Source organism: Bombina bombina, chromosome 9 (assembly GCF_027579735.1).
Source record: "Bombina bombina isolate aBomBom1 chromosome 9, aBomBom1.pri, whole genome shotgun sequence".
NCBI lineage: Eukaryota > Metazoa > Chordata > Amphibia > Anura > Bombinatoridae > Bombina > Bombina bombina.
In genome coordinates this window covers 235,680,678-235,699,061 of record NC_069507.1, presented here as the reverse complement: position 1 = coordinate 235,699,061, position 18,384 = coordinate 235,680,678, and the positions used below count along the sequence as shown (strand labels likewise).

At 42.0% G+C, this 18,384-nt stretch overlaps 1 protein-coding gene across 1 annotated transcript in view; it reads left to right on the top strand.

Annotated features, from left to right (window-relative positions):
* Positions 1-18,384, top strand: part of TDRD1 (tudor domain containing 1) — an 881,429-nt gene that overhangs the window by 154,711 nt on the left and 708,334 nt on the right. Inside the window, exon 5 of the mRNA XM_053692993.1 lies at positions 4,480-4,665. Coding sequence (XP_053548968.1) covers positions 4,480-4,665 — 186 coding nt within the window. The remainder of the gene's footprint in view (positions 1-4,479; positions 4,666-18,384) is intronic.

Genomic DNA, 18,384 nt, shown 5'->3' with positions numbered 1-18,384 from the left:
TAGGGGAGGAGCTATATAGACAGCTCTGCTGTGGGTGTCCTCTTGCAGCTTCCTGTTGGGAAGGAGAATATCCCACAAGTCATGGATGAACCCGTGGACTGGATACACCACAAGAGAAATAAATTTATCAGGTAAGCATAAATTTTGTTTTTGAAGTTCCTTCTTACTCAGACATTTTTCCAGTACCAAAACGTACTTCGGAGATTATTTCCAAGGAATGGGAGAGACCATGTATTCCTTTTTCCCCCATCCCCTATTTTCAAGAAGATGTTTCCTATAGCGGACGCTATAAGGGAAACTTGGCAGACTGTTCCTAAGGTGGAAGGAGCTATTTCCACCCTAGCCAAGCGAACCACTATTCCCATTGAGGATAGTTGTGCTTTTAAAGATCCCATGGACAAAAAGTTGGAGGGTCTACTTAAAAAGATTTATGTTCACCAGGGTCTGCTTTTGCAGCCGGCTGCGTTCATTGCTACGGTCACTAGTGCAGCAGCTTATTAGTTTGATGCTCTGTCTGAGTTTCTCAGAAGTGAAACCACTTTAGAGGAGATGCAGGATAGGATTAAAGCTCTAAAGTTGGCTAATGCCTTTATTGCAGATGCTTCTCTGCAAATTACTAAATTGACAGCTAAGAGTTCGTGGTTTTCTATCCTAGCCCGCAGAGCTTTATGGTTAAAGCCCTGGTCTGCGGACGTATCTTCCAAGTCTAAGCTTCTGGCAATTCCTTAGAAGGTGATGACCTTGTTTGAACCGGTCGTGAAGGAAAATATTTCTGATATCACAGGAGGCAAGGGTCATCTCCTTCCTCAGGATAAGAGAAGTAAACAAAAACGATGACAGAGTAATTTTCGTTCCTTTCGGAATTTCAAGGGGAATTCTTTCTCTTCTTCCTCTAATCAGGAAGGGAACTATTCGCAATCTAAGTCTACCTGGAGACCAAACCAGTCTTGGAACAAGGGTAAACAATCCAAGAAGCCTGCTGTTGATTCCAAAACAGCATGAAGGGCATGCCCCCAATCCGGGACCGGATTTGGTAGGCTCTCTTTTTTTCCGTTCAGGCTTGGGTTAGATACGTTCAGGATTCCTGGGCGGGCGGTAGAAATAGTGTCTCAGGGATACAAACTGGAATTCAAGGATTTTCTCCCTAGAGGAAGATTTCTTCTTTCAAGATTATCTGCAAACCAGATAAAAAAAAAAAGAGGCATTCTTACATTGTGTAAGAGACCTCTCCTCCCTGGGAGTAATTGTTCCCGTTCCAGCACAGGAACAGGGCCAGGGGTTTTATTGAAATCTGTTTGTAGTTCCCAAAAAGAGGGAACCTTCAGACCTTTATTAGATCTCAAGTGTCTAAACAAGTTTCTCAGAGTTCCATGATTCAAGATGGAAACTATTCGTACCATTCTTCCATTGATCCGTCAATTTATGACGATAGTGGACTTGAAGAATGCATACCTTCATGCTCCTATCCACAGAGATCATCACAAGTTCCTAAGGTTTGCTTTTCTGGACAAGCACTTTCAGTTTGTGGCTCTTCCTTTTGGGCTGGCCACGGCACCCACAATTTTCACAAAGGTTCTGGGGTCTTTGCTGGCGGTTCTAAGACCACGGGGCATTGCAGTGGCGCCTTTTCTGGACGATATTCTAAACCAGGCGCCATCTTTTCAACAATCAAGGTCCCATACCGACATTGTACTGTCCTTCCTGAGGACTCACGGGTGGAAGGTAAATCTGGAAAAGAGTTCCTTAATCCCAAAAGCAAGGGTGACTTTCTTGGGAACCATAATCAATTCTATATCCATGAGGATTTTTCTGACAGAGCTCAGGAAATCAAAGATTCTAGATACTTGTCAAGCCCTTCAGTCAAATCCTCGGCCGTCAGTGGCCCAGTGCATGGAAGTAATCGGACTGATGGTGGCGGCAATGGACATCATCCCGTTTGCTCGGTTTCACCTCAGACATCTGCAGTTAAACATGCTCAGGCTGTGGATTGGAAATTATGCAGACTTGTCTCCTCGAATAACCCTGGAGCAGGAGACAAGCCATTCACTTCAATGGTGGTTATCTCTGGATCATCTATCCCAGGGAACATGCTTTTGCAGACCATCCTGAGTGATTGTTACAACAGATGCCAGCCTTCTAGGGTGGGGAGCTGCCTGGGGTCCTCTAAAGGCTCAGAGAGTGTAGACTCCGGTGGCATCTGTTATTTCTATAAACATCTTGGAACTGAGAGCGATCTTCAATGCTCTTCTGGCCTGGCCTCAGTTGGCTTCGGCCCAGTTCATCAGATTTCAGACGGACAACATAACGATAGTGGCTTACAACAATCATCAAGGAGGAACGAGGAGTTCTTTAGCGATGACCGAGGTAGCTAAAATAATCTGGTGAGCGGAGGCTCATTCTTGCCATCTGTCACCGATCCATGTCCCAGGGGTGGACAACTGGGAGGCGGACTTTCTGAGCAGGCAGACTTTTCATCCGGGAGAGTGGGAACTCCATCTGCAAGTGTTCTCCAACCTGATTCTCAAATGGGGTCGGCCGGAGTTGGATCTCATGGCATCTCGCCAGAATGCCAAGCTCCCGAGATACAGGTCGAGGTCCAGGGATCCCCAGGCAGAACTGATAGATGCTCTGGCTGTTCCTTGGTCCTTCAATCTTGCATACCTATTTCCTCCGTTTGGGCTTCTTCCTCGAGTCATTGCTCGAATTAAACAGGAGAGGGCATCAGTGATCCTCATTGCTCCTCATTGCTCCTGCGTGGCCTCGCAGGAATTGGTATGCAGATCTGGTGGACATGTCATCCCTGCCACCTTGGAGACTTCCGTTGAGGAAGGACCTTCTCATTCAAGGGCCCTTCCTTCACCCAAATCTAGTTTCTCTGAAGCTGACTGCTTGGAGATTCAACGCTTAATCCTATCCAAGCGAGGGTTTTCTGATTCGGTCATAGAGACCATGATCCAGGCTTGTAAACCTTTGACTAGAAAGATTTACCATAAGATATGGCATAAATATCTTTATTGGTGTCAATCCAAGGGCTACTCATGGAGTAGAGTTAGGATTCCCAGAATTTTGTCCTTTCTCCAAGAAGGATTGGAGAAGGGTTTATCGGCAAGTTCCCTAAAGGGTCAGATCTCTGCCTTATCTATTTTGTTACACAAACGTCTGGCGGATGTCCCAGATGTTTAATCCTTTTGTCAGGCTTTGGTTGGAATCAGGCCTGTGTTTAAACCAATTGCTCCTCCATGGAGTCTGAATTTAGTTCTTAAAGTTTTTCAAGGGGCTCCGTTTGAGCCTATGCATTCCTTAGATATTAAATTATCTTGGAAATTTTTTTTCTTGTTGCCATTTTCTCAGCTCGAAGAGTGTCTGAGCTTTCGGCATTGCAATACAATTCTCCTTACCTTATTTTTCATTCGGATAAGGTATTTTTACGTACTAAACTAGGGTTCCTTCCTAAGGTTGTTTCAGACAGGAACATTAATCAGGAGATTGTTTTTCCTTCTATGTGTCCTAATCCTCCTTCTCAAAAGGAACGTCTTTTGCACAATTTGGACATGGTTCGTGCTTTGAAATTTTATTTACAAGCGACTAAGGACTTTTGTCAGTCATCTTCTTTGTCATTTTCTCTGGAAAACGTAAGGGTCCGAAAGCTACGGCTACCTCATTCTTTTGGCTGAAAAGTATCATCCGTTTTGCATATGAGACTGCTGGACAGCAGCCTCCTGAAAGAGTTACGGCTCATACCACTAGGGCTGTTGCTTCCTCATGGGCATTCAGAAATGAAGCTTCTGTAGAACAGATTTGCAAGACTGCAACTTCGTCCTCTCTTCACACTTTTTCTAAATTTAAAAAATGTCATACTTTTGCCTCGGCTGAGGCTGTTTTTGGGAGAAAGGTTCTTCAAGCAGTGGTTCCTTCCGTTTAGGTTCCCTGTCTTGTCCCTTCCTTATCATCCGTGTACTCTAGCTTTGGTGTTGTATCCCACAAGTAAGGATGAAAATCCGTGGACTCATTGTGTCTTTAAAAAGAAAACAAAATTTATGCTTACCTGATAAATTTGTTTCTTTTTAGACATGTTGAGTCCACGGTCTGCCCTGTTCTCTGAGACAGGTTATTAATTTTTGTAAACTTCAGACACCTCTGCACCTTGGCTTTTCCTTTCTCTTCCTAACTTCGGTCGAATGACTGGAGTGGGAGGTAGAGGAGGAGCTATATATACAGCTCTGCTGTGGTGCTCTTTGCCTCCTCCTGCTGACCAGGAGGTGAAATCCCACAAGTAAGGATGAAAATTTGTGGACTACTCATGTCTAAAAATAAACAAATTTATCAGGTAAGCATACATTTTCTTTTTAAATGTCATTCAGTATATTTGAATATAACATTTAAAATCACACGTGCTTTCCAGAGAACCCTTGTAACAACATAATTTACGGACTACCTGTTATCTTATTCAATTTCTAATATTTTTTTTTTTTTTTTTAGGGTATTGTCCTGGAATTTTCTAGCCCAAGTAATTTCTTTGTGCAGGTTCTAAGTACTAAATCCGTTGAATCTCTTCATAAATTAATGGTATCACTAAGCAGTGTGTATAAAAACTCACAGAACCTGATGAAAAATTATGAGCCTGCAATAGGGGAAGTCTGCGTTGCTAAATACTCTCAGGACAAGGTAACATCAAAACATAAACCTTTGTAGCTCAAAAAAGTGGCACACAATATAATTTGCAGCATCCCTTAAAAATGTGCTTTAGTCAAGAATACTATTGTTTTCTATGAGATTTAACTTGTTGTGAGCATAAAAATGACTTCTTCCAAATATCACAACATTCAGTATCCCTTTAGTTTTTTACTTGTAAACTATTTCATTATTATTTTTATATGTTCAAGTATTGTCTTTTCATTTTCCAGAAGGTATAATATGGGCTCATTTTGAAATTGCATAAATCTATTTACAAAAAAAAAGAGAAAGGGTGCCTCCTAGTGTAGCCAAAACCCCCCAGACAAACACAGTTCTCATACGGTGAAATAATACTCACAGTGTGTGATGGCAAAGATAATGCCTAGGTGAATATTCTTGGAACTTAACAGTGTCCCAGTGTACTGTGCACCAAAAAGCAGGGCAGCTCCTCCTGGAACCGAAGTCAGATTCTGTAGTATGGAAACAGGAAAGGGAAAAGAGGGCGACTCCTAGTGCAGAGCAATTATGTATCAAAACCCCATAGGCCGTTGCCAACAAATGGATACTCACAGTATTGGATGCACACAATAGTGCAAATGAAGCATACTGGGTATATTAAAGTGGCCCAGTGCACATATAAGTAAAGTTGATTCTCTGTTCCAATAGGTGCTTCTTAAAACAAATAATGAGAGGGAGACTCCAGATAAAAAATAAAAAAAGCTTTATAAAAAATATAATAAAAACAATTACAGATTGTAAAATCTACAAATGTGTTGATTACAAACACGCTACGCGTTTCTCAGCGCTAACCACGCTGTTTCCTATTACCTGCCTGAGGAAACAGCGTGGTTAGCGCTGAGAAACGCGTAGCGTGTTTGTACTGAACACATTTGTAGATTTTACAATCTGTAATTGTTTTTATTATATTTTTTATAAAGCTTTTTTTTTATTTTTTATCTGGAGTCTCCCTCTCATTAATTGTTTTAAGAAGCACCTACTGGAACAGAGAATCAACTTTACTTATATGTGCACTGGGCCACTTTAATATACCCAGTATGCTTCATTTGCACTATTGTGTGCATCCTATATTGTGAGTATCCATTTGTTGGGAACAGCTTATGGGGTTTTGATACATAATTGCTCTGCAAAACCTTAAGGACCAAGTTTAAGCTCCACGGGGGAGCAGACTGTCTAAAGACAGGCCTGATTCTATACAGGACCTGAACAAAGGATTAGATGTCAGGGAGCTCAGTAAGTTTCCTATGCAACAAGACTGACAATGCCGAAATTTGTCTCTTTAAGGATTTAGCGGCAAGACCGTTCTCCAAACCGTCTTGGAGAAAGGACAGAATCCTTGATACCTTCATCTTATGCCAAGGATATCCATGCTCCTCACACCAGGACAAGTAAGTCCTCCACACCTTTATGGTAGATGCGACGAGTGACTGGCTTCCTTGCCTGAATTAGAGTATCAATCACACTTTCCGAAAAGCCTCTCTTGGACAAGACTAGGCGTTCAATCTCCACGCAGTCAGCCTCAGAGAATCGAGATTTTGATGTTGAAAGGGGCCCTGTTCCAGCAGATCCCTGCGACAGGGTAACCTCCACGGCGGAAAGGATGACATCCCCACCAGATCTGCAAACCACGTCCTCCGCGGCCACAACGGAGCAATCAGAATGGTTGAAGCCCGCTCCTGTTTGATTCGTGCCACAACACAAGGTAGAAGTGGTAACGGTGGAAAAATGTAAGCTGGGCTGAACCCCCAAGGTACAACTAAGTCATCTATTCGCTCTGCCTGGACCTTGACCCGTATCGGGGTATCTTGCAATCTTGCAATTGAGGCTGGACACCATGTGATCTATCTCTGGCGTTCCCCACCTGAGACAAATCTCCGCAAACACTTCGTGATGAAGGGACCATTCCCCCGGATGGAAGGATTGTCTGCTGAGAAAATCTGCTTCCCAGTTGTCCACACCTGGGATGTGAATCACTGAGAGCGAGCTGCTGTGAGTCTCCGCCCACTCTAAGATCCAAGACCTCTCCCTCATAGCTAGGGAGCTCCTCGTACCCCCCTGATAGTTGATGTAAGCCACTGAGGTAATGTCGGTCTGGAATCTGATGAGGCTGATCGACCCAGAAGAGGCCATGCCTTCACAGCATTGTAGATTGCTTGGAGTTCCAGAATATTTATCGGAAGGAGAGACTCCTCCCCGGACCATTTTCCTTGTGTCATCCTGCGAACCCCAAACAGCTCCCCATCCTGCCAAACTCGCATCTGTGGTCACAATCTCCCAGGACGGTCTCAAGAAGGATGTCCCCATGGACAGTTGCTCTGGACGGATCCACCAAGAGAGGGAAATTCGGGTCCGAGCATCCATGGATATCCGCTGTGATAGATTTGAATGATCGCCGTACCACTGTCTCAACATGCACAATTGAAGAGGTCTGAGATGGAACCTTGCGAATGGAATGACGTCTATGCTGGAAACCATGAGTCCTGTTATGAATATTACCTTTATCTATAGAAGTATATTATGTGATAGGAGTAATGCATGTGATTTTCATGACACACTTTCTTATAACTTGTTAAAGATAATAAACACAAAACCTGAATCCTTTTGGTTGCTATCAGTCTATTAATTATACGGACACCAGATGAATAAACAAAAATTAGCTTTATTAAAAGATTTTGATTGGAAAATAATCATTTAATGGTAACTAAGCAATAAAAATATATACAGTGAAATAAACTATAATCCTTTAATAATCAATTAGAGCAATTACATAAGGGAAACAGAATTAACGCAGAAACTAAACTATAAAGATAATTAAATCATATTTTCAAAATAACACAAAAATTGACTTAATAAGAACTAACTATTTGGTTATAAACCCTTTAAGGTTATTGCAGAGAATCAGGTAAATTAATAATCATGACAAACTGTCAGATAATAATTTATCACAATTCCTAATTCACCCAGCATTATTGTCGACTATTAAGACCAGGTGGTAGGAATTATCAAAAGAAAAACACAAAAAGCTATAAAACAATTTAATTTACCTGATTTAAATAGACATTTCTAATAAACGTGAGATTTAAATCTTAATGACATTAACATTTAAGGTGACTTAATTTCATACATCACCAAAGGAAATAAATTCCCCCTTTGTAAGCAGGAATCAAGCTGTCAGGTCGTAGGTCTGTCTGAGTAGGCTAAATTAGCCTCAGCAGTTATAATCCAATGGTCTCCGACCTCTGTAGTTGATTAGCAAATTACCAACTCCATATATGATTTGACCAGTTCCAAAATACAGGAAAAACCACCCCCTCCCATTGGGATAGATCCTATATATCACCATTCTCTATTCTAGGAGGAGTCATTGGTTATAATATTTAATCATTAATTAACTTAAAATTATTTAAATGAAGTATTATTATTCTGACATTAGATGGCTCTCGCATACAGGGTAAAAATTCAAGAAAAATATTTTATTTATGTTTACCCCAACATTCCTAGACTATAATCAAGGTTATAAATTGCCCTTACTTACAGAAATAAGCGACAAGCTGGAGCCTAAGCAAGTAAACGGAGCAGAACTACCTTGAATAATGAAAAATATATTGATAGAAAAACTTCTCAGTCAGCAAGACTGAGAAAAACAAAATGTAATGTCATAATAGTCGAGCCACGAGTAGGTTTAAAAAACAACAACATGGAGTCTGTTGTGTTATGAAAAATTAATGATATATTCCCCCTTATCTAGACTATCTTACCCCGACCAGGATGGATGAGATTAGTCTAGCTCACTGTCTTAAATGGGCGATTGTTATGGTCAACTATCTGAAGACTAAGAGGAGGAGACTATTTTCCCGTCTTGAAATTCTTATACCATAAAAATGTTAACCCACAATTCCAGACTTTGATGAATATATCAAAAATTGACATGTATATTATTTCTTTCATGTAATTAGCAAAAGTCCATGAGCTAGTGACGTATGGGATATACATTCCTACCAGGAGGGGCAAAGTTTCCCAAACCTCAAAATGCCTATAAATACACCCCTCACCACACCCACAAATCAGTTTTACAAACTTTGCCTCCCATGAAGGTGGTGAAGTAAGTTTGTGCTAGATTCTTCGTTGATATGCGCTTCGCAGCAGGCTGGAGCCCGGTTTTCCTCTCAGTGTAACAAATACGTTATAAATGCTACAAAAATAAGTTTTTGTTGCTCTTTTGTGAAAGATACTCAGGAGTCACTGATTACTCTTAGTAACAACACATTGAGCTAGTTTTGATGTTAAGTAGTTTCAGATATAAGAGAGCAGATTTTATGCTTTAAGATAGTTCTCTCAGCGTGGGCTGGCTCTGATATGAGTAGCTTAGCATGGAGATGCTAGTTTGAATTGGTAATAGAAGCAGTAAAAAGTCTTTACACAAATGATGTAGTATAATCTGATTGAGTCTTTCTGTCTTCACACACACACACCCGATCAATACATACACACACAGAAGCTCACAGGTATTGAGAGGAATCCGGCAATGAGCAAAGATTAGGTAAACAGTCTTAGTATGAGTTCCGGTATTTGTATTAATAACAGTTGATATAAGGTTTTGTATAAACACAAGTAATGAGAAAAGTAATATGCTTGAAGTGGTAACCGCTATGATACCTGACCTCCTCGGCGTGTTCAGTGTTTACACAGCAGCGGGTATGTGCGTGACTGACTTCCGGTCCTGCAAACACCGTGTCCTTGCTGTGATATTCTGCAAACAGCTGACTCCTGTCAGCGTAACGGTAAATGTACAAATGGAAGTTTCCTGAGAAAAGGCTGAGAAGAGGTTTACCCATTAATGCACAAAAAAGGAATAGTAGCGAAACTGCTAGCAAAATAACAAATAGAAAAATAGCAACAAAACTTGTAGTAGAAAGTTTGAAATACTGCAGTAACAATCAGAACAATTAAGAAACTCAGATGCACAGCAGTGTTTGTCCTTCAATATTCAGGCAATGAGATACAGGAACAGGAAGCCTTTTATAGGGTTAGAGGCCAAACAGGTGATATACCTTAAAGGTATATCACATACCCCCCTCCTCAAGGCCCCCCAGGTCAAATCAGGAAGGTTTATTGGGGTAACGTCTGTGGAATGCAGAACGAAGCGAAGGAGCATGAACGTCCAAGTGAGAAACCCAGGAGTTTTTCTCCATACCATAACCTTTCCACTTAACCAAATACTGGAGAGTACGTCTCCGTACCCTGGAGTCAAGAATTCGCTCCACCTCATACTCCGGACCATCCTGAAGCAAAACAGGAGGGAGAGGAGATGATTGATGAAGGCAGTCATAAGGTTTCAGTAGGGAGACGTGGAATACAGGGTGCAACCTACATTCAATGGGTTATTTCAACTTTACAGCATTTGGATTCACTATGGAAATAATACGGTACGGTCCGATATATTGATTAGCTAATTTCTTGCTGGGGAGCTGAAGCTTAAGATGTTTGGTAGAGAGTAGCACTAAGTCACCTATTTCTCCAACATAGGTGTGTCCGGTCCACGGCGTCATCCTTACTTGTGGGATATTCTCTTCCCCAACAGGAAATGGCAAAGAGCCCAGCAAAGCTGGTCACATGATCCCTCCTAGGCTCCGCCTTCCCCAGTCATTCTCTTTGCCGTTGTACAGGCAACATCTCCACGGAGATGGCTTAGAGTTTTTTGGTGTTTAAATGTAGTTTTTATTCTTCAATCAAGAGTTTGTTATTTTAAAATAGTGCTGGTATGTACTATTTACTCTGAAACAGAAAAGAGATGAAGATTTCTGTTTGTAAGAGGAAAATGATTTTAGCAACAGTTACTAAAATCGATGGCTGTTTCCACACAGGACTGTTGAGAGGAATTAACTTCAGTTGGGGGAAACAGTGAGCAGACTTTTGCTGCTTGAGGTATGACACATTTCTAACAAGACTCGGTAATGCTGGAAGCTGTCATTTTCCCTATGGGATCCGGTAAGCCATTTTTATTACATGAGAATAAAGGGCTTCACAAGGGCTTTTAAGACTGGTAGACATTTTCTGGGCTAAAACGATTGATATATAAGCATTTTTAATACTTCATAGCTTTGAGGAGTTATTTTATTCTTGGCAATTATGTAAAATAACCGGCAGGCACTGTATTGGACACCTTTTTCTCTAGGGGCTTTCCCTAATCATAGGCAGAGCCTCATTTTCGCGCCTCTATTGCGCAGTTGTTTTTGGGAAGCAAGACATGCAGATGCATGTGTGAGGAGCTCAGATACATAGAAAAAGCTTTCTGAAGGCGTCATTTGGTATCGTATTCCCCTTTGGGCTTGGTTGGGTCTCAGCAAAGCAGATACCAGGGACTGTATAGGGGTTAAATATAAAAACGGCTCCGGTTCCGTTATTTTAAGAGTTAAAGCTTTCAAATTTGGTGTGCAATACTTTTAAGGCTTTAAGACACTGTGGTGAAATTTTGGTGAAATTTGAACAATTCCTTCATACTTTTTCACATTTTTAGTAATAAAGTGTGTTCAGTTTAAAATTTAAAGTGACAGTAACGGTTTTATTTTAAAACGTTTTTTGTGCTTTGTTATCAAGTTTATGCCTGTTTAACATGTCTGAACTATCAGATAGACTGTGTTCTGTATGTGGGGAAGCCAAGGTTCCTTCTCATTTAAATAGATGTGATTTATGTGACACAAAATTTAGAGAAAATGATGCCCAAGATGATTCCTCAAGTGAGGGGAGTAAGCATGGTACTGCATCATCCCCTCCTTCGTCTACGCCAGTCTTGCCCACACAGGAGGCCCCTAGTACATCTAGTGCGCCAATACTCCTTACTATGCAACAATTAACGGCTGTAATGGATAATTCTATCAAAAACATTTTAGCCAAAATGCCCACTTATCAGCGAAAGCGCGACTGCTCTGTTTTAGAAAATACTGAAGAGCATGAGGACGCTGATGATATTGGTTCTGAAGTGCCCCTACACCAGTCTGAGGGGGCCAGGGAGGTTTTGTCTGAGGGAGAAATTTCAGATTCAGGGAAAATTTCTCAACAAGCTGAACCTGATGTGATTACATTCAAATTTAAGTTGGAACATCTCCGCGCTCTGCTTAAGGAGGTGTTATCTACTCTGGATGATTGTGAGAATTTGGTCATTCCAGAGAAATTATGTAAGATGGACAAGTTCCTAGAGGTCCCGGGGCCCCCCGAAGCTTTTCCTATACCCAAGCGGGTGGCGGATATTGTAAACAAAGAATGGGAAAGGCCCGGCATACCTTTCGTCCCTCCCCCTATATTTAAGAAATTGTTTCCTATGGTCGACCCCAGAAAGGACTTATGGCAGACAGTCCCCAAGGTCGAGGGGGCGGTTTCTACTCTAAACAAACGCACCACTATCCCTATAGAAGATAGTTGCGCTTTCAAAGATCCTATGGATAAAAAATTAGAGGGTTTGCTTAAAAAGATTTTTGTTCAGCAAGGTTACCTTCTACAACCAATTTCATGCATTGTTCCTGTCACTACAGCAGCGTGTTTCTGGTTTGATGAACTAGAAAAGGCGCTCAATAAAGATTCTTCTTATGAGGAGATTTTGGACAGAATTCATGCTCTCAAATTGGCTAACTCTTTTACTTTAGACGCCACTTTGCAATTGGCTAGATTGGCGGCGAAAAATTCTGGGTTTGCTATTGTGGCGCGCAGAGCGCTTTGGCTAAAATCTTGGTCAGCGGATGAGTCTTCCAAGAACAAATTGCTTAACATTCCTTTCAAGGGGAAAACGCTGTTTGGCCCTGACTTGAAAGAGATTATTTCTGATATCACTGGGGGTAAGGGCCACGCCCTTCCTCAGGATAGGTCTTTCAAGGCTAAGAATAAACCAAATTTTCGTCCCTTTCGCAGAAACGGACCAGCCCCAAGTGCTACATTCTCTAAGCAAGAGGGTAATACTTCTCAAGCCAAGCCAGCCTGGAGGCCAATGCAAGGCTGGAACAAAGGTAAGCAGGCCAAGAAACCTGCCACTGCTACCAAGACAGCATGAGATGTTGGCCCCCGATCCAGGACCGGATCTGGTGGGGGGCAGACTTTCTCTCTTCGCTCAGGCTTGGGCAAGAGATGTTCTGGATCCTTGGGCGCTGGAAATAGTCTCCCAAGGTTATCTTCTGGAATTCAAGGGGCTTCCCCCAAGGGGGAGGTTCCACAGGTCTCAATTGTCTTCAGACCACATAAAAAGACAGGCATTCTTACATTGTGTAGAAGACCTGTTAAAAATGGGAGTGATTCATCCTGTTCCATTGGGAGAACAAGGGATGGGGTTCTACTCCAATCTGTTCATAGTTCCCAAAAAAGAGGGAACATTCAGACCAATCTTAGATCTCAAGATCCTAAACAAGTTTCTCAAGGTTCCATCGTTCAAAATGGAAACCATTCGGACAATTCTTCCTTCCATCCAGGAAGGTCAATTCATGACCACGGTGGATTTAAAGGATGCGTATCTACATATTCCTATCCACAAGGAACATCATCGGTTCCTAAGGTTCGCCTTTCTGGACAAGCATTACCAGTTTGTGGCACTTCCATTCGGATTAGCCACTGCTCCAAGAATTTTCACAAAGGTACTGGGGTCCCTTCTAGCGGTGCTACGACCAAGGGGCATTGCAGTAGTACCTTACTTGGACGACATTCTGATTCAAGCGTCGTCCCTTCCACAAGCAAAGGCTCATACGGACATTGTCCTGGCCTTTCTCAGATCTCACGGGTGGAAAGTGAACGTAGAAAAAAGTTCTCTATCTCCGTCAACAAGAGTTCCCTTCTTGGGAACAATAATAGACTCCTTAGAAATGAGGATTTTTCTGACAGAGGCCAGAAAATCAAACCTTCTAAACTCTTGTCAAGTACTTCATTCTGTTCCTCTTCCTTCCATAGCGCAGTGCATGGAAGTTATAGGTTTGATGGTCGCGGCAATGGACATAGTTCCTTTTGCGCGAATTCATCTGAGACCATTACAACTGTGCATGCTCAGTCAGTGGAATGGGGATTATACAGACTTGTCTCCGACGATACAAGTAGATCAGAGGACCAGAGATTCACTCCGTTGGTGGCTGTCCCTGGACAACCTGTCACAGGGGATGAGCTTCCGCAGACCAGAGTGGGTCATTGTCACGACCAACGCCAGTCTGGTGGGCTGGGGCGCGGTCTGGGGACTCCTGAAAGCTCAGGGTCTTTTGTCTCGGGAAGAATCTCTTCTCCCGATAAATATTCTGGAACTGAGAGCGATATTCAATGCTCTCAAGGCTTGGCCTCAGCTAGCAAGGGCCAAATTCATACGATTTCAATCGGACAACATGACGACTGTTGCTTATATCAACCATCAAGGGGGAACAAGGAGTTCCCTGGCGATGGAAGAAGTGACCAAAATCATTCAATGGGCGGAGACTCACTCCTGCCACTTGTCTGCAATCCACATCCCAGGAGTGGAAAATTGGGAAGCGGATTTTCTGAGTCGTCAGACATTTCATCCGGGGGAGTGGGAACTCCATCCGGAAATCTTTGCCCAAATTACTCAGTTATGGGGCATTCCAGACATGGATCTGATGGCCTCTCGTCAGAACTTCAAGGTTCCTTGCTACGGGTCCAGATCCAGGGATCCCAAGACGACTCTAGTAGATGCACTAGTAGCACCTTGGACCTTCAAACTAGCTTATGTTTTCCCACCGTTTCCTCTCATCCCCAGGCTGGTAGCCAGGATCAATCAGGAGAGGGCATCGGTGATCTTGATAGCTCCTGCGTGGCCACGCAGGACTTGGTATGCAGACCTGGTGAATATGTCATCGGCTCCACCATGGAAGCTACCTTTGAGACGGGACCTTCTTGTTCAAGGTCCGTTCGAACATCCGAATCTGGTCTCACTCCAACTGACTGCTTGGAGATTGAACGCTTGATTTTATCAAAGCGAGGGTTCTCGGATTCTGTCATTGATACTCTTGTTCAGGCCAGAAAGCCTGTAACTAGAAAAATCTACCATAAAATATGGAAAAAATATATCTGTTGGTGTGAATCTAAAGGATTCCCTTGGAACAAGATAAAAATTCCTAAGATTCTATCCTTTCTTCAAGAAGGTTTGGAGAAAGGATTATCTGCAAGTTCTTTGAAGGGACAGATTTCTGCTTTGTCTGTGTTACTTCACAAAAAGCTGGCGGCTGTGCCAGATGTTCAAGCTTTTGTTCAGGCTCTGGTTAGAATCAAGCCTGTTTACAAACCTTTGACTCCTCCTTGGAGTCTCAATTTAGTTCTTTCAGTTCTTCAGGGGGTTCCGTTTGAACCCTTACATTCTGTAGATATTAAGTTATTATCTTGGAAAGTTTTGTTTTTGGTTGCAATTTCTTCTGCTAGAAGAGTTTCAGAGTTATCTGCTCTGCAGTGTTCTCCTCCTTATCTGGTGTTCCATGCAGATAAGGTGGTTTTGCGTACTAAACCTGGTTTTCTTCCGAAAGTTGTTTCTAACAAAAACATTAACCAGGAGATAGTCGTGCCTTCTTTGTGTCTGAATCCAGTTTCAAAGAAGGAACGTTTATTGCACAATTTGGATGTAGTTCGTGCTCTAAAATTCTATTTAGATGCTACAAAGGATTTTAGACAAACATCTTCCTTGTTTGTTGTTTATTCTGGTAAAAGGAGAGGTCAAAAAGCAACTTCTACCTCTCTCTCTTTTTGGCTTAAAAGCATCATCAGATTGGCTTACAAGACTGCCGGACGGCAGCCTCCTGAAAGAATCACAGCTCATTCCACTAGGGCCGTGGCTTCCACATGGGCCTTCAAGAACGAGGCTTCTGTTGATCAGATATGTAAGGCAGCGACTTGGTCTTCACTGCACACTTTTACTAAATTTTACAAATTTGATACTTTTGCTTCTTCTGAGGCTATTTTTGGGAGAAAGGTTTTGCAAGCCGTGGTGCCTTCCATCTAGGTGACCTGATTTGCTCCCTCCCATCATCCGTGTCCTAAAGCTTTGGTATTGGTTCCCACAAGTAAGGATGACGCCGTGGACCGGACACACCTATGTTGGAGAAAACAGAATTTATGTTTACCTGATAAATTACTTTCTCCAACGGTGTGTCCGGTCCACGGCCCGCCCTGGTTTTTTAATCAGGTCTGATAATTTATTTTCTTTAACTACAGTCACCACGGTATCATATGATTTCTCCTATGCAAATATTCCTCCTTTACGTCGGTCGAATGACTGGGGAAGGCGGAGCCTAGGAGGGATCATGTGACCAGCTTTGCTGGGCTCTTTGCCATTTCCTGTTGGGGAAGAGAATATCCCACAAGAAAGGATGACGCCGTGGACCGGACACACCGTTGGAGAAAGTAATTTATCAGGTAAACATAAATTCTGTTTTTGTAGAGAGGTGTTGGTGAATGATGATAATCATAATATTTTTTCTGACGATCTTTAGCCTCACTTAAATGTAGTTTGAGTATCTCCAGTCTGTCTTTCAATGTTGAGGTGAAATCAGTAACACTTGGACAAGAGACCGGGGCATGCGAAATGGCTATAGTGGATGGATTATATCCGTAAGTGGCAAAGAATGGAGTCATCTTTGTGGATGTTGATATTGAATTGTTATAAGAGAATTCTGCCATAGGTAGGTATTCAACCCAATCGTCCTGTAAGTGGGTTATGTAACATCTTAGGAACTGCTCTAAAGTCTGATTTAGGCGTTCAGTCAACCCGTTTGTTTGAGGGTGGAATGAAGTTGAGTACCTAGTCTCTATTTGTAGGAGTTTACAAAGTGATTTCCAGAGAGCTGAGGTAAACTGTGTACCCCGATCAGAAATGATGGTAGTGGGAATGCCATGTAAGCGTACTATGTGTTTCAAAAATACTCTAGCTGTAGTCATAGCAGTGGGTAGATTCTTGAGAGGGATGAAATGTGCAAGCTTTGTTAAGTGGTCAACTACTACTAATATTGTGGTAAAGTGTTGAGATGAGGGTAGATCTACTATGAAATCCATGGAGATGGTGGACCATGGCATAGACGGTATTGGTAGTGGTGAGAGATATCCAATTCGTTTTTTGTGTAACTTTGTTTCTTGCACATATATCACAAATGCTTTTTGGGCCTCGTCATTCCATTTGTAGTTACAGTTCTTTCTGGTAAGTAATGTGAGTGGCTTCACAATGTCTGAAAATGTATTTATAAATTTTCTGTAAAAATTGGAGAATCCCAGAAACCTCTGGAGTGCTCTCAGGGTTTTAGGTTGTGGCCAATTAGTTATTGCAATGATCTTGTCTGGGTCCATTTGAATAGTATTAGGTGAAATGATATATCCAAGAAATTTTATTTGTTGAACATGGAAATTAAATTTTTCCATCTTTGCAAACAGTCGGTGCTCTCGTAGCCGTGTCAGGACCCATCTTACATGTTTTTCATGTTCTTTAAGGGATTTGGAATATACCAGAATATCATCTAGATAGATGATGACGCATATGTCTATGAGATCGTGGAATATTTCGTTAATAAAATATTGAAAAGTCGCTGGGGCGTTAGTTAAACCAAATGGCATCACGTTGTATTGGAATAAGCCATAGCGTGTCCTGAAGGCTGTTTTCCATTCATCCCCTTTTTTGGTGCGAATTAAGTTATAAGCACCTTTAAGGTCTAGTTTGGTATAAATTGTTGCATTTGTCAATCTTTCTATCAATTCTGGTATCAAGGGTAGTGGGTAACGATTTTTTATGGTAATTGCGTTGAGGCCTCTATAATCTATTATGGGTCGTAGTGAGTGGTCCTTATTTTTTACAAAAAAGATTCCAGCTGCTGCTGGTGATGTGGAATGTGAAATAAAACCTTTTTCTCCAACATAGGTGTGTCCGGTCCACGGCGTCATCCTTACTTGTGGGATATTCTCTTCCCCAACAGGAAATGGCAAAGAGCCCAGCAAAGCTGGTCACATGATCCCTCCTAGGCTCCGCCTTCCCCAGTCATTCTCTTTGCCGTTGCACAGGCAACATCTCCACGGAGATGGCTTAGAGTTTTTTGGTGTTTAAATGTAGTTTTTATTCTTCAATCAAGAGTTTATTTTAAAATAGTGCTGGTATGTACTATTTACTCTGAAACAGAAAAGAGATGAAGATTTCTGTTTGTAAGAGGAAAATGATTTTAGCAACCGTTACTAAAGTCGATGGCTGTTTCCACACAGGACTGTTGAGAGGAATTAACTTCAGTTGGGGGAAACAGTGAGCAGACTTTTGCTGCTTGAGGTTTGACACATTTCTAACAAGACTTGGTAATGCTGGAAGCTGTCATTTTCCCTATGGGATCCGGTAAGCCATTTTTATTAAATAAGAATAAAGGGCTTCACAAGGGCTTTAAAGACTGGTAGACATTTTTCTGGGCTAAAACGATTGATTTATAAGCATTTTTAATAGTTTATAGCTTTGAGGAGTTATTTTATTCTTGGGAATTATGTTAAAGAAACGGCAGGCACTGTATTGGACACCTTTTTCACTGGGGGCCTTCTCTAATCATAGGCAGAGCCTCATTTTCGCGCCACTAATGCGCAGTTGTTTTTGGGAAGCAAGGCATGCAGATGCATGTGTGAGGAGCTCAGATACATAGAAAAAGCTTACGGAAGGCGTCATTTGGTATCGTATTCCCCTCTGGGCTTGGTTGGGTCTCAACAAAGCAG